The 16,860-nt window shown below is 46.3% G+C and overlaps 1 protein-coding gene across 2 annotated transcripts in view; it reads right to left on the reverse strand.

Moving 5' to 3' along the window:
• ldlrad3 (low density lipoprotein receptor class A domain containing 3) overlaps window positions 1–13,144 on the reverse strand; it is a 66,999-nt gene extending 53,855 nt beyond the window's left edge. For both annotated transcript variants that reach the window (XM_079742969.1, XM_079742968.1), the window contains exon 1: window positions 12,918–13,144. In XM_079742969.1, the coding sequence (XP_079599095.1) occupies window positions 12,918–12,969 (52 nt within the window). In that variant the 5' untranslated portion in view covers window positions 12,970–13,144. The remainder of the gene's footprint in view (window positions 1–12,917) is intronic.
• Window positions 13,145–16,860: the final 3,716 nt, after the last annotated feature.

The raw sequence follows: 16,860 nt of genomic DNA on the forward strand, positions 1-16,860 counted from the left end.
CTCCCTCCTCCCCTCCATCACAAGCCAGTCCCCTCCTCCCCCACATCAACAATACCCATGAGCTAGCCTCTAGCCCTCTCTCCCCATCACCCCCTCTCTCCCCCCACCACAACCCCTCTCCCCCCACCACAACCCCTCTCTCCCCATCACCCCCTCTCCCCCCACCACAACCCCTCTCCCCCCACCACAACCCCTCTCCCCCCAAAATCCCCTCTCTCCCCATCACCCCCTCTCCCCCAAAAATCCCCTCTCTCCCCATCACCCCCTCTCCCCCCCTCACACCTCCTCTCTCCCCATCACCCCCTCTCCATCCACTGCGAGGCCCGTGAACGAGAGGCACGACAGGAAGAAGACAGGCCAGGACGAAGTTGTGACAGCTCCAGACTCAAGATGCTCGTCACACGAGCCTGGGCCAATAAGACGCCCTGCGGTAGCTCCCAGTTTCACCTCACTGGGTGCATTAAAACGCAGAGCTAAAGGTGAGACCCAGAATGAATCACAGGGGCTGATTAAAGGGAAGTGGGTGTGGCACACCTCCAGCGATGATGAAGAACGGTTTACTATATTATCGTCTTGATGACTTGCCTTGCAAACATCAGGTCGTCAGGGAGAGAGACATTTTTAAGATTCAACCGTTTTCTGTTCATCGATAATAACCAAAACCTTCGGAAACAACTAAACAACTCTCTCTCTCTTTCTCTCTCTCTCTCTCTCTCCATCACACAGTTACCCATCATAAAAGAGTTGACTCCTCTATTCGCTGAAAATAAGTACCCATGTAAAGGAGCGAAAATAACCTGACTTTATGTTGTGCATAAAAAGTGACATGCGAGACGATCCATCATTGGAAACATTACGGCTCTGTTAACTAACACCAACCGAAAGGTCATCCAATTAAGGGGGGGTGAGTCCTTCTTGGACCGAGCCGGGCCATCATAAACAGGCCCTCTGTCAGGGTGACCTGGAGACAGGGCCAAGGGGGACAGGTGGAGCAGTAATGAGAACGCGTGTGATATAACTCTCTCTGTGACCAGCGCTGGTTCAGCTGAAATGACAACCAGGGGGAAGGGTCTCGCTCTTATTGGCTCGCTCTCTCTCCCTCTCTCACAGACTCACTCCATCGCTCCATTACACTGTCCTTCTGAAAACACACTTTATGTTTTCATCGATTGTTTCGTCAAGACGTGGCACAGGTGTTAATTTGGTTGAGAATTGAATGGTGTTTCAATGTGTGCGTGTGTGTGTGTTAATGTGTGTGTATGTGTGTTTTGAATGTGTGTGTGCGTGTGTGTACACAACAGTAGCTCTTGCTGAAATGAGTGTGTCGATGGGCCTCGTTAATCATCGGTGCCACTTAATTCTGTGCAAGCACTGAGTCAGTTCAAACCGGTTCTTAGCTAGCTTAGACTGGATCTGGTTCTGATCCAGTTCCAATAGTACATTGATTAATCCAAACTAAATCACAATGATTTTCTAAATGTGTGGTAAGGAAAGGAAAAATAACCCTTTTTAACCTGTAGTGAATCAAAAAAATAACCGTCACACGATACATTGTTCAAAGACACCGCAGATAGATATCGGTAGAAACGATAACGTTGGGATTGAAAATGGAGCATAACGACACGCATCGCTTCACGATGGATAGTGACTTAGATATTGAAGGTAGGGAGTGGGGAGCCGGCCTCCGATGAAAGGAACATTGATGCTGGCTGCCTCATTTCTCTTCCCTAACCATGGGCACCAGCTGGGGACCGATGGGACACGAGCTGACAGAGATACATGGCCCCGAGCACTGGGCCCTGGCCGCCGTGCCTCTAAATACAAGCCCTGCAAATGAGTATAAATGCACCTCTCAGAGGACTCTTTGGTCTTCAGTCAAAGGTAACCGAATGTGTATGGAGGATTTTTCCGCCCACACACAAATTGTCCTTGGTCTAGCAACATGCAAATGGCCTTAGAAGTCCATTTTCAGTTTTGTAGACTTCCATAAAATGTAATCCATCCTGAAACATCTTTTGAGGTCCAGGCGAGGAAACGATTATTTGAAAGTTTTAAAATACTAGACTATTAATGCAATACTTTTCTTGGAGCTGTATTTCTTGGAAGGTGTATTAGCTGAGGAAATTTTGCCGCATTCAGTGAATGACTTTCTTATTGGACAACCGATCATGTGGATCAATGAAGCATGATTACTGCTCCATAGTGTCCTTGAGAAACCTCCCAGTGTGTGTGTGTGCGTGTGCGTGTGTGTGTGTGTGAATGTGAATGTGTGTGTGTTTATGTGTACCTGTACTATGTGAATGAATACATCTGTGCACTTGTTTCTTCCTGTTTGAGAGTAACAGTGTGTGTATGTGTGTTTCTGTGCATATGCATGTGCACATGCATGTGTGTGTGTGTGTGTGTGTATGAATTTGTGTGTTTATGTGTATGTTTACTATGTGAATACATGGGTGTACTTGTTTCTTCCTGAGTGAGAGTAACAGTGAGTGCTTATGCATGTATGCATGCATATGTATGAGTGTGCATGCACTTGCGTGTGTGCATGCGTATGCGTGGAGGAAGGAGCGTGTGTTTGACTGCAGAGGTCATCCAAGGAGGAAGTCATCATAATCCATCCTAATGAGGCGTTGAAGGCCAGCTCCGGGGAAGATGAGTTCCTCACCCATGTCGGACAAAGCACCCATGAAACGCCCAAGGGAATCTCACGCCATTTTTACCGCTGCTCCCCTCTCCTCGCTGCTCCCCTCGCTGCTCCCCTCTCCTCGCTGCTCCCCTCTCCTCGCTGCCCCCCCCGCTGCTCCCCTCGCTGCTCCCCTCTCCTCGCTGCCCCCCTCTCCTCGCTGCTCCCCTCTCCTCGCTGCTCCCCTCGCTGCTCCCCTCCCCTCGCTGCTCCCCTCGCTGCTCCCCTCTCCTCGCTGCCCCCCTCTCCTCGCTGCCCCCCTCTCCTCGCTGCTCCCCTCTCCTCGCTGCTCCCCTCGCTGCTCCCCTCCCCTCGCTGCTCCCCTCGCTGCTCCCCTCTCCTCGCTGCCCCCCTCGCTGCTCCCCTCTCCTCGCTGCTCCCCTCTCCTCGCTGCTCCCCTCGCTGCTCCCCTCTCCTCGCTGCTCCCCTCGCTGCTCCCCTCTCCTCGCTGCCCCCCTCGCTGCTCCCCTCTCCTCGCTGCTCCCCTCGCTGCTCCCCTCTCCTCGCTGCTCCCCTCTCCTCGCTGCTCCCCTCTCCTCGCTGCTCCCCTCTCCTCGCTGCCCCCCTCGCTGCTCCCCTCGCTGCTCCCCTCGCTGCTCCCCTCTCCTCGCTGCCCCCCTCGCTGCTCCCCTCTCCTCGCTGCTCCCCTCTCCTCGCTGCTCCCCTCTCCTCGCTGCCCCCCTCGCTGCTCCCCTCTCCTCGCTGCTCCCCTCTCCTCGCTGCCCCCCTCGCTGCCCCCCTCTCCTCGCTGCCCCCGTCCGGAGCGGCGCGGCTAAGGGAACTTTTCCCTCAGTGAGAGCGTTTTCAAAGGCCTTCACTGATCTAGAAAGCACCGCTCCTTTTTAACACATCTTCTGAGATCCAAACAGAATTTAAATACGGCAAGGCTTTCAGTAGGATTCATTTTAAGAAGCGGGGGCTGTACTAGCTAAAGTGTGTCTCGCCTAAAGTCAACTTCAGTTAATTCTCGATAATAAAATGAAACTTATTTCATTTTTTTTATGTTGCTAAATCACTTCATTTCTCAAAGGCATATGAAGAGAATATGTCCACCGAGCAAAAAGGCATGGTCAAAATAATCATTCAAACAATACCCTTCAGACACGGCGATAATGTGAAGCGAACCGGAGAGATTCCCGTCACAGGCCCCTCACACGTCCTTCTTGGTTCTATACTTAATTCTCCACACTTTCATGGCTCTCCGATCCCCCATCCTATCGCCAAGACATTTGGTAGAGGACATCAGTGCCCAGTTTATAAAAAGAGAACGTGAGAAGTTACAGGGCTTGTGGCTACTCATTAGCACGGGTACACTGGGACATACCCAATTAGCCCTGCCCGCCGCTAAGAGCCCCCACAGACTCATAGACGTGCCTTAGTGGTGAACCAGACCACTAGTGGACTCGCTCGCGCTCTCCTCCCCATCTCTACCGCTCTCTCTCCCTCTGACTCTTTCTCTCTCTCTCTCTCTCCCTCTAGGCACATATATGTACTAGTATAGACGTACATAGAGGCTTCTAGCAGCCTCTTGATATTTCAAATCAAGATTGTAAGCCACTGACAAGCCGAAATGATTTGGAACCTATGAGATAACTCTACGTATTCTAGCTCTGATGTGTGTTACTGCAGCAGGAGACAAAGTATACATATGCACTTGGCTGTTATAAATAATCCATATATCAAATTATGTAATCACCAGTAAAAGAGTGATTTGCTGGAACCATCTGTTAACTGTCAAGCCAGCCGTACCCGGAATGAGTCATTTCTTTGCAATCAGTAAAACAACACATTTAAAAAACACATTTGAGAGGAAGAAAAAAAGTACTTTGGTGCAGTTTTTACTTTTAATCTCTCTTTTTGACACTCTCTTTAATATCTACTTCTGCTGTCCCTAACTTGCCGCTGTGACACCTGGATATCCCTTCTGGGACGAATAAAGTAACATCTTATCTAATAACGTCCTCCTCAGAAGAACTGGACTGCTGAGAGAATGTGACTCTGCAGCCATTTGCCTACGCTAAACTGCGGTTGACGGGGGAAGCGACAGCTACATTAAGGCTAATTAACGTGAGCTCCGCCTTTGAGCTGGGCTAGCGAGGCGGCTAGGCTAGCCAGGCAGGTGAGGCTGACAAGTCTGGCTGTTCAAACAGCGGGTGGAAAAGGATTATTCATTCCTAATGATGATAAGCACCTCTAAGAAAAGGATTACCCTGTACAGATGTTGCACACACGCATGCACAGACACACACACACACACACGCATGCACACATGCATGTATATGCTGACCCGCACACACACAATCTCACACAAACTCAAACACACACACACACACACACACACACACACACTCAAACAAACACACACAATCTCAAACACACAAGCAGGCAGAACTGAAACTGCACAAACAAGATAAGGAGAAAGTGTAAGGCTCTGCTGTTGGATGGGGACATTAAGATTCAGTCCCACGTTGACACCTGGCATCTCCTCCTCCTCGTCTCCCTCCAGCCAGCGGCACCTCTGACCACTGTGACGCTCCTCACCATCCATTACCCACGAGGAGGAGGGCCTCCGACCGGAGAGCACCCTAATGGGCGTGCTCCTCAGGGGCACACACACCGTAATGGGAACCTCAATTCGCAGCGCGCCCGGTGTTAAAGTCAACGCTCGGAAAATAATTGTGACAACGAGGCAATTATTTCCAGTCTGCTGGCTTGAGATTGATCTTATTTGTTCGTCGTCGCAGCCGCCCACAGGAGCGTCATCGAGTGTGCATAATAGCTCCGCTGCTCCCCAGATTGGAGTCCCACCCGCGAGACGGGGGCCTAGCCGCGCGTCAGCTAGCGCATAATAACACCAGCGGCCTGCCAGCAGGGATAGACATGATGATGGGCTTTTTATGATGGGAATCGGGGGAGACGGCCTGTTTGTGCAGGTGAGTCGTGCACACACACAAACATACGCACACACACACACACACACACACACACACACACGTATGCACATGCAAGTGTAAACTCACGCACACGCACACACCAACACACATGCATGCACATGCATGAATTTACACACACACACACACACACAAACACACACACACACACACACACACTAAAGAACAAGCACACAAACAAACATACACACACTAAAGAACAAGCACACACACAAACATGCACACACAGACACACACACACAGATACACAAACACACACAGACACAAACATACTGCGTGTACTGATAGGTATCCACCCAGACAGCCTCAGTCCAAGAGCCATGCGGTCCAGCCCTGCTGCTCTGCAGACACCAGGCTATGAAGGAACGGTTTGTTCCTGAGACAGAATGAAGCCATTGAGATGAATCAGGGCATGTCCCATGTACTCACCGATAAAACAACCACTGAGGCCAGAGGCCTGCAGCCTAGAGGACAGGGTGGAGGCTAGCGAAACAAACACAGCTGTTTCATGATTAGAGAGATACAGAGGGGATGAGATCTTCATACATGATGAATGGTAAGGGTACGTGGGTGTGCAGAAGGGGTCATTATGTCGAGAGAAGTTTCCTCCTGTGCACTGTGTGATCTGGACTTTGACCCCCCCATATCTTAATTATAGTCAAACAATCACTTACTTGTGAGGGAGGAAAATGGAAACAATAAAAGTCCCCATTGTGAGAACCACCTTGTTTTCTTATTATATGGACAAAAATGCTAACTTTTTTTTAAGGTAATTTGAACATTAAAGAAACACAGCTTTCTTAAGAAACTTAGGTAAAATCAAATACAAAGATGGATTAACGATACTAATATTCTCATTTTGGTCATTGGATTTGTTTGTTGTCATTGATTTACACATTTTAGCACATCTCTCAAACTCTCTTTGCACTAATTACGACTAATCTGTCTTCTTTACTTCCATGAGCGTATTTATTCGCAGTGGTTGAGAACAAGTCGTCCCCCCTTCACCATAACACGAGGCAGACAGCAACGCCTGCATGTGCAAAGAGCTAGTCTCTTTTTTTCTGAAATTGCAATCAAGAAACTTTCTGGTCAAAGAAAAAACAAAAACACTGAATGTGATTAGATGTTTGGAAGAAGAATAACGTAATTACAGTGACCAGAGCCAGGCTATAAAGCTGGCTACTCATTACAATAATGAATCTGTCACCATTCTTAAACAAGAACCACTGATGATGATAGATGCAGCCTTTCATTACGTGTGCAACAAAGTTGATTTGTCATAATTCCCCATCAAGGCAATAACACTGCAGCCAAGATTACCATTAGACACAGGCCCTAAGACATGCAAATTGTTTTGTGTGTCTTTATAATTGTAGCCCACATTTCAATTTCTGATAGAGTCAGCCACTCGTGGCAGTGTAAATATTTGAAATCAAAACGTACTTTCTCTCTAACTTGTTATATCCCCGGGTCTGCAAACAAAACAATGAGATCCCCTGACGCTCTCTCTCTCTGTCTCCCACTCTGTCTCTCTATCTCTCTCTGTCTCTCTCTGTCTCTCCCTCTCTCTCCGTCTCTCTCCCTCTCCCACGTTTTGGTTGACCTTTAAGGAGGTGTGTTTGTTCGGATTGACAGAGAGGATGCTGGGAGTGTCGTCCAAAATAGCCTGCTGTTGTTCTCCCCGTCACCACGGCGATGACGTGACCGAGCACAGTAAACGACTCTGGCTCAGAGAGTAGGGGGCGGGGAGAGCTGCAAGGCATGTCAGCCAATCGACAGTCCCCCTTCCGGGCACGCTGTCATCAGCACGGGGCAGCATACAGAGATATCTGTCCTCCCTCACAAACAGCACAACGGAGGTGCATCAAAGTGGGAGGGGTGCGTGACGACATGGATGCCATGAGGGCCGGACAGTAAGCAATAGGGGCTGTGAAGTCAGGCATGGTGCTCACCAGGGCCTATAACTGATGCCTGATGACTTGGCAAGATAAACGGGCAAAGGCAACGAAAACCTCTTGATCATGCCATTTCTCTTCACCAACCACCTTGGACGACCTTTTGTATAAAGATTGTTTTGTCTGATGTGCTCAGAGCAACCAAGCCACAAACAAGTGTCGGAATAGTTCCATTAGGCAGCAAACAAAGAGTTTGGAATTACTAGTGACTGCAGCATCCATTTGTATTTGTGTTTGAAAAATGAAAACCAATTTGGTTGTTCCTTAATGTCTTGCTGGCTAAAAATTGCTCACAACAGTTCCGTGAATAGCAAATAGCACTCTAATTCTCGAAACCGGCTTCATCTTTAATTTTTTGCTCCTAACATGTATATGCACAGACATCAAACCCATGTCATTTTTCATTCACATTTGATGTTCTAGGACGAAAAAAAGGTAAACTGAACGCTACATTGGCAGCCTCACTCGGTGAGGGATGGTGCTGTTTTTAAGATCGCATTGTGGATGGCGGAGACGAAGGAAGGCGGTCTCTCGCAGTCCCCCATGAGACTCCCTAAGGAGCCGATCACAGCACGTGGGATAAAAGCAACACGCCAACGCCAGTCCACCGGCAGACGGGATGAGCGCATCAATCAAAATATAACCCGGCGCTGGCGGCACGCCGGGTATGACCTTGAAAAAGCAGACACGTGTTCGCGTGAGTGTTTTAAAAACTGCAGCCATGCCGAAATCAGCCCGTTTGACTGGGCTTGATCTAGAGGACTGGAGGGAGGAAAACAATGAAAGAAGAGAAGAAAACAACCACAGAAAACAACATGGTATAATAAATCCCCCTAGCCATCAGCCTTTATGTTTCCCTGGTATTTCGATGCTGGTGTTTCTGCACCTGTCGCTTGCTGCATACTATATCCCCTGGCACCATCAAAGAGCCCACCGCATGACTTATAGATCAGAGAGACCCTGGGGAGAGACCCTTCTTGCCAGGTGAGGAAACAAACACAGTATTGATTTACTGTATTTTCATGGATGAGGGCACTAGCACAGAGGACTGCCCCTGGCTGTGTGTTGTAAATAAAAGATAATGTTGGGCCAGTTCGGTTCAGAATGTGTCCAGTTATATTTGTGCTGTTGGCCATGTCTGAAATGTGACTCTAGTCATGTGGCTTTGTTTAAGAGCTCTGGGCTCCACACATACACACAAGCACACGCACGTGTGTTCACACACACATACACACACTGCACTGGATAATCCTTGGCGGCCCCTCAATGTGACTATGATTGGAAGCAGACCAACCAGGCCAGAAAACAAAAACTGAGCCAATTTAACTTTTCCTTCCCCTCACCTACTGTCTATTTCCCAATCTGTCTCTCTCTCTCTGACCTTTCTCTTCTCTCTCTCTGGTTTCTCCTCAACCCTTCTCTCTTGCGTCTAGAACTCTTCCTCACCCCTCCCCCGGGCGCACTGAGCAGATATGCAACACAAGCTTGGCTGAAGAGATATATATAATATATGTTAATTTGCTTGCTGGGAATTATTACAGAATATTAACACCTTTACTTAAAAAAAAATACTGAATGTGTCAGACTGAGTTGGTTAAGGTAGTTTGCTGCTTACGACCCAAAACAAAATAAGATATTGACATAATATAAATATAAAAGCAACAGTAAAAATATTGACTCTGCAGCTCCAATTACCATTCCTCATATCCTAATCAACATATTTTCACCTTCCTCTCCTCAGTCTGACAATACCTAGAGTGCATGGCTGAGAGCCAATTAAAGAAAGTAACAACAAATTGTATTTCAACAGCTGAGTATTATTGGATATCATTTGGTCAGCCAGGGAAGAACCACAACATTAAGATGTAGCCCTCCTCCACACCAGCAGGGTGGATGGACAGCAGTAGATCACTTTTAAAGGGGACATCTCATACCACCAGGTGTGAGTGTGATTAGCCAGTACAAGCAGGTTTGAAAATGTGCAGCATTGTGACATCACAGGTGGGCGTGTCCATCTAGATGTGTGACGGATAGATGGACACGCCAACCTGTGATGTCACAATGCTGCACATTTTCAAACCTGCTTGTAATGGCTAATCACACTCACACCTGGTGGTATGAGATGTCCCCTTTAAAGGAAGGCTGTCAACCCAAAATCGTTTTTTACTTTGTTAACGTGCTTATATGCCTTGTTTGATCGTCAACATAGTTACCTTTGACATTTTGTCACTATTACTAATACAAAACCATCATTTAGAGAGCGTCATTGATACGACCAAAGGAACCCTGTGCTCAGAGAGGAAGCTGGCGCCACGTTGTGTGTGGTCTTGTGGAGCTCCGTCTGAGCGGCGGTTCATGGCCGCGTCCGAGAGATGGTTGGTCTTCTCGGACACTTGTAGTATAACTCCACTGGGGTGTCCCGCATTTCATAAACAACATGACTCATCGTAACGCTCGTTCACAGCAATGGTATTAGCTTAAATGAAAGTAGCACAAAGTTGCCGTGGGTCGTAACCTAGGGGATAACACGCTCCAACATCCTTCCTAGAACTTTAAATTGTTCAAATCTAAATGTTTGAATTTGTTTGAATTTGAGCTGAAACAGAGGGCTCACTTTTACTTTAACTTCTTTTTGCAATTGAATGCACGTCTTTGTTGCTGTTCATTCTGTTGTCGTCTGTCTTGCTGAAATCCAAAGGGCAAACTAATTAACAAACTAAACAATTGACTAACCGATTAAAAATATTCATGAAATTAAAGAAATGTAATGAGTTCAGCAGTGCATGTTTAAACAGTTAATTAATTGATACAATAAATTCAAGAATAATTAATGTCATTCTGTTCACTGTTATGATATAATTACTACAACTAGTTATTCCTTGTGTTTTATGTCCTATACAAGTAGATGAAGATAAATCATAAGCAAATATGACCATCAACTGAAAAGTGAGTTGGTATGAGACATACACACACGCAAACACACAGACACAGACACAGACACAGACACACACACACACACACACACACACACACACACACACACACACACACACACGCACACTAAAACCAATATATATGGCAAGTGTGTTAGTACCAGCAGAGACAACACAAGATACTATAGAAAGCAAGATAAAAAAACACTGGAGAAAAGATGGAGATTTTTAGTAAATGTGAATAGAGTATTAAAGATGCAGTAGGTACGATTACTGGAACAAAATTAAGCAATTAGAATGGTGCTCAAACATATTATTAACATGGACAAACGGACATACTGTGAGTGAGTACAGAGCAGCAGAAGTACAGAGAGGTATTCCGTTCTCAAGCTTTATAGCAAGGTCCACTCCTTCTTACCTATCAGAGAAGCTCAAAGAGAAGAGCATTCCCTTCTGGATGTCAATCATCTTTGGGATTCAAGGCTAGCATGTCTTTTTGAGCATATGGCTTGCTATCTAGTAGTACTATCTCGCAAATCCAGCAGCCATCCTCGCAAGTTTAAGGTCTGACGGCAGATGAGGCCAAACCTCAATTAATGAGGTGTTCATTTTGTTTTGCCTCAAATGTAGTTTGACAAATCACGCTGCTGGGGGCGGGGATGCATAGAAGAGCGTTACATGGAACAGGTCTCGACTGGGAACAACCTGACCGCTGGAACCAACATGAATCTAGGATCCAGAACAGGACTCATAGCTAAAACGATAGGATCGTCTTCCCACTGCCGGCATCCCTGCTCGGGCCAAAAGCAAACGTAAACTTGCCCAGCACTGGTACACTCCACCTGTCGCGTAGCAGGTGGGAAGACAAATTGAAACATCCCGTCTGGTCACTAACGTCCTTAGAGAACGTCTCTGTAAAAGTTTTAAAATCAAACCAATGTAGCAGGCTGGCCACAATAGAAATACCCTTGTTAAAATCATCTTCTGAAACCTCCAAATTATACACTTCGATGAGTTTATCTTCAGGGGAACATATCCGTAATCAAACAGGAAACCCTGCGGAACACCCCACACACCTTCTGGTCTGAAGCCCAGGCGTAGTGCCGTCTCTCCCCAGAAGTTTGGCTGAAGAACTCATTGAAGAGTTTGGCTGTAGCACTGTCAAACTTCTGGCACCAATATTAGTGAATCTCTGACAAGCCCAAAGATATATATTTAGGCCTTCAGTCAGAAACTTACATTGTAAACTGGCCAGGTAACGGATTAACTGCTGAATGTTTACTTGCATCATAAATGAATCAGTTAAATGTCTAGAAGGCCTTGCTTTCTAAACAGTCGATATGAAAACCAAATATTGATATCAGCGCATCCGTTAAACTCATAAAAGGGCGATGGGACGCCCTGTAGGAACGGAGTCAAACCTACTGTTTACCCCGTTTAAACAACCTGTGCAGCTCAATTAACCAAGCATGGCATTAACACTGCCAGGGTTAGAAGTTTGATGCCCACTGAGGGGACCCGTTTCTAAGAATGCATGCACTCACAGTATAATAACATGCCTTGGATAAAAGAGTCTACCAAATGGCAGAGCCCATTATATTATATTGGTTGGTGGGTAAAGTCTTGTTTGTATTGTGATTGCCTGATGAACTGAACGACCAACTTCCATTCTGGGACAAATAAAGTCAGGGACCGCCTGTTCACTCAAATATCAGTGGATGTGTTTCTTTGTGAGGAGTCATCGAGTTCACTGTCACACATTGGAATGACATGTTAACACTACAGCGGAGGCTAATATACTACTACTGCTTGGTTTACTGTAAGCTGATGCTGGGTGCCTTTGCGAGCCTCTGGCGCCCCAGCTGCCATGTCTGGGGGCGGCCCTGCACTGGAACTCCAGCTGCCATGTCTGGGGACGGCAGGACAGATTGACTTGTCAACGCCAACTTGTCAACAACCTTTGGCCATTTCTTAGACAGTCCATACAGCCCACTCTATCTGACTGGCTCAATGGGGGCGATTCTATAGATTAGTCGCAAATATTTTGCCATGATTTAACAGCAAATCTTTCTTCTCGCTCACAAAGGTGGTGGTGGTGGTAGTGCTGCGCAGAGGGTCTGAGCGCAGAGTTCCGGCCAATGTGTCTCCGGGGTGGTCGTAGGAGGAACAGATAAAAGGCTATGAGACGTATACAATGTATTCAAGTGGCGGCAGCATCACACATTCCACAGCCACAACATCACAACACGATAAATCCAACTTCTGAGATTGTGCATTGTTTCTCTAAAGCGCTCCTGCGCCTTTAAATGCGTTGTAACGGCGACAGCGCGTAGAGAAACGCAGCGGGGCTCCGGGACAGCGATATACGTTCACCGGGACGTTATAAACTTACCGACGATGCTTGAGCCCGACCCAGAACCAAGCAGAAGGTACCAGATCCACATCTTCTGATCCGATCGGCCTGCCCTCGATGCGCCCCACGGCGGGCCGGTTGGCTCGAGCCAAAACAAAGTTATGCGCTCTGGTCCCAGACTGGGTACTTTCCTCGTCTCTAAAGACACATCATGCCTATTTTCTCCGGTTAAAAGTAGTGTGGCGTTCCAAGTGAATCATTTTTTGTACTAGTTGGGTAGCTGGTAGCACGGAATCTGGGTCCGGGGAGAGGGAGACGGAGGAGGCGTGCAGGCTGGAGGGGGTGGCCGGGGAGTCGGACGTGGGATCGGGTGTTGGTGCCGAGAGAGGCGGAGCCCACGGACCGGAGTGGAGGGCTCCTATGGCTGGGAGCAAGGGACCATGTGCTGTTGTGTCCACAGCACCTTATCTAATGCTATATTTAGTCAGGGAAATGACCGCTGCACTGCATTGTCGACGAGACGGGGATATAAAACAAGTAGTGGGATAGATGAGCTGTCTGATAATAAACCTGAATCTGAGGAAAGACCAGTGAACCGTTGTTTCTGTAACAGGTGGTTACAGAAGCGTCAGAGCAACCGATTTTTGGTAGAAATGAATGAATGGCAGTGGAGGATTGCGTTGTGCTTTTATAGTGACATGGATTCTGCTAAGAACAAGACACACAGTTGACACACAGTGCAGACGTAATCCCTCTAACAAGTTTGGCCACACAGACCTAAAGGAAGGAGATCCTTTAGGTCTCGTATTATCAAATCCACCCAGCTTGCAGAAACGTCTTGGCTATGACTACACAGTCTTGTCGAACCGGAGTGAAACTAACTAAAACAATCTTTGAATCCTTTATGAAACGTTCCAGAGTAGCAAACTGCAAAAGGCTGTTCAGATTTGTATCAGTGGTGGGTTTAGGGTTTTGCTGGTTACACAAACCAGCACTGCAAATAGCCAAACTACACACAAATGAGTTGCAAATTCTTCCAAGGATTTTAGACGGATAATAATATTGATTTGCAACATCTTCAACGTTTCCCTGTGTTTGGCATAGGATCGACACAAACAGCAAGCAAATCTCAAAACACCAATGTTAATCACGGAGACATAATCTTTAGCCAACATCAGATGGATTTTATTCTGATTTTAAGACTTATCCCAAACGTCAACATCGGAATCCAAAATAATGCAGCCAGACTCATAAATAAGATGAATAATTATTGAAGTTCCAAATGGATCCTGTCACATTCTTATTGACGTTGCAATCGTTGTTCTGAAGACAAATTCATTTATTAATCTATTCATAAACCAAACCCTAATTAGCCGCAGGGCAACACATTGACAAATTAGTAGACTACTAATATGACCGTCAGTATGGACAAAATCATCACAACAAACCAATTATACTTTAAATATGGAACATTACATGCAGGAACAGAGAAGGGTTCTGATTGGCTCAAAGCAGGGGAATTGAGTACTGCCTATTTGATTAGACGAGAGAAATGGCAAGAGATATACACGGCAATGAATAGACATATGTAGACTCAAATGGGTGTATAGTGATATGTATATGTGTGTGTGTGTGTGTGTGTGTGTGTTTGTGTGTGTGTGTCTGACAGTGTGAGAGGAAAACAAAGCAGACTGACAGAGGGATAAGGGGATAGCTGAGAAAGCCCTAGAGACAGAGAGAGGGGGAGAGATTGAGAGACAAGAGAAAGACAGAGAGAGATAGACACATTTAGAGAGGGAGAGACAGAGAGAGAGAGAGAGACAGACAGAGAGAGATAGAGAGAGAGACATTAAGAGAAAGAGACAGAGAGAGAGAGAGACACACACACACACACACACACACACACACACACAGACATTTAGAGAAAGAGAGAGATAGAAATATGTATCAAGAGAGAAAGAGGCAGGGAAAGCGAAAAGGAGATTGAGACACACAGGGAGAAACAGAGAGAGAATGATGAATAAGAGAAAAAGATAGTCTGTGAGAACAAAAGGCAGTGAGAAGAAAAATGATGGAACCCAAACATGCAGAAGCTGTCGGCTCAGAGGAGGCAGACTAAGAAAGAGCCACCAAAGTTTAATCGTGTGACATTAAAATATTAGACATTTAAAGCTCTGGGGCTAATATCACTGTGGTTGGAAGTAACCTTTCTGCAACGAGCGTTTGTCATCCATGCTGGAAGGTGAACTGCATTAGCGAGCCCAGCAGAAGAAAGCCTTCATCGTGATGGCCTGTGCGTGTGGTGGTACACTCCTGTCAGAGGGGAGCTGGAAAACACAGAGTCCTCTGCAGAAGTTGACAGGGCTGCTCATAGCTGCCCTGTCTGTCTCATGGCGTCACGTTTAGCAATAACCAGGGTGATCATGGAAGGACGTCTCTGTATAAGTCAGCGGGCTCAAGCACGTGTGTTATGTGTATGTGAGGGACGGGGCAATGAGAGGAAGACACTTAGAGAGCTTTAACGATTCCATGCAAGGGGAGGTCGATTAAATTGATTCCAACCGCAGAAACATCACTTTTACTTTTCGTGCTCACACACATACACCTCTATCACATTCGCTTGCCACATTATCTTTCATCCTCCTGTAAATAAATAAATTAATTAATTGATGAATCAACTATTTATCCTATCATATGCCTGGTGTCCTATCTTGACATCTCTCCGTCGAGCCAGCGTCTTGCCAGGCTGCACTGCATGAGACAGCAGAAACACACTACTAATTAAAATAGAGAGGTACAAGAATGAGTTCCTTTGTGGGTGTCTGTGTGTGTGTTTGCGTGTGTGTGTGTGGGGGGGGATGTGTGTGTGTGTGTGAGTGTGTTCCCACGCAGTTAAACCACTGATATTTGGCTTGGTATATATTTCTGTGAGGGGGAATTAAAGCGTTTTCATCACACAATTAAATGAGACACCAGGAAACGCACAAACTCCAGCACAATAAGATAATGCGACAAATCATTATTGAACCTGTTAACAACAAGATTGAAAAATCCATAAACCCTTCAGGCTCTTGTCGTGGGGAGTGACAGATAGACTTGCCACTTTTAGCAGCCATTTTCTAATGGCTACAGTTTAGCTCAATATTCCTTTTTAAAGCTGTAATGAATATAGGTATATATTATATATATATATATATATATATATATATGTATATATATATATATATATATTCATACACATTATATCAAAAATCGAAACCTTGTTATCTGCCCACAGCATCGGAACTAAATTGCTTCCAATCATCCAATCTTGTCATCTCTATTCCATAGTACACTAATGCAGTAATGCAGACGATAACGGTTAAGTTAATATCAGTTGATGATCACGTTTCATTCTCATGACTGCATAATATCCATATTACATCCCCACAACAACACATACTCATGACCATGTCTCACCGTCTCTGATATTATCATGGCGTGACGCACGGCCTCTCCTTGATACCTTTCCCTCCCCGGTGTGGGACTGATGTCTGGTACCTTACAAACGGTACCCCGGCCCCCCGAACGCCACCAGCCCCCCCTCTCAGGGTCGCCATACCGTCCCCTGTACACTCTCCTATCAAATGTTAGATGTAAATGGATTTGAGATTAAAACGAAAAAAAAAATCAATTTAGGCGCAACTCAAAGCTTACAAAACCAATTACGTAGACAAATGGTAAGATGCTATCTTAGAACGGATGGTAATGGCCGCAGTAGAGAGAGAGAGAGAGAGAGAGAGAGAGAGAGAGCGAGAGAGAGAGAGAGAGCGAGAGAGAGAGAGAGAGAGAGAGTGAGAGAAAGAGAGATGGAGAGAGAGAGAGGGCGAGAGAGAGAGGAGAGAGAGAGACTGAGAGAGGGAGGAAGAGAGATGTGGAGATAAAGAGAGAGAGAGAGAGAGAGAGAGAGAGAGAGAGAGAGAGAGAGAGAGAGAGAGAGAGA

This window comes from Pollachius pollachius (genome assembly GCF_949987615.1).
Source record: "Pollachius pollachius genome assembly, chromosome: 9".
In the NCBI taxonomy this organism is placed as follows: Eukaryota; Metazoa; Chordata; class Actinopteri; order Gadiformes; family Gadidae; genus Pollachius; species Pollachius pollachius.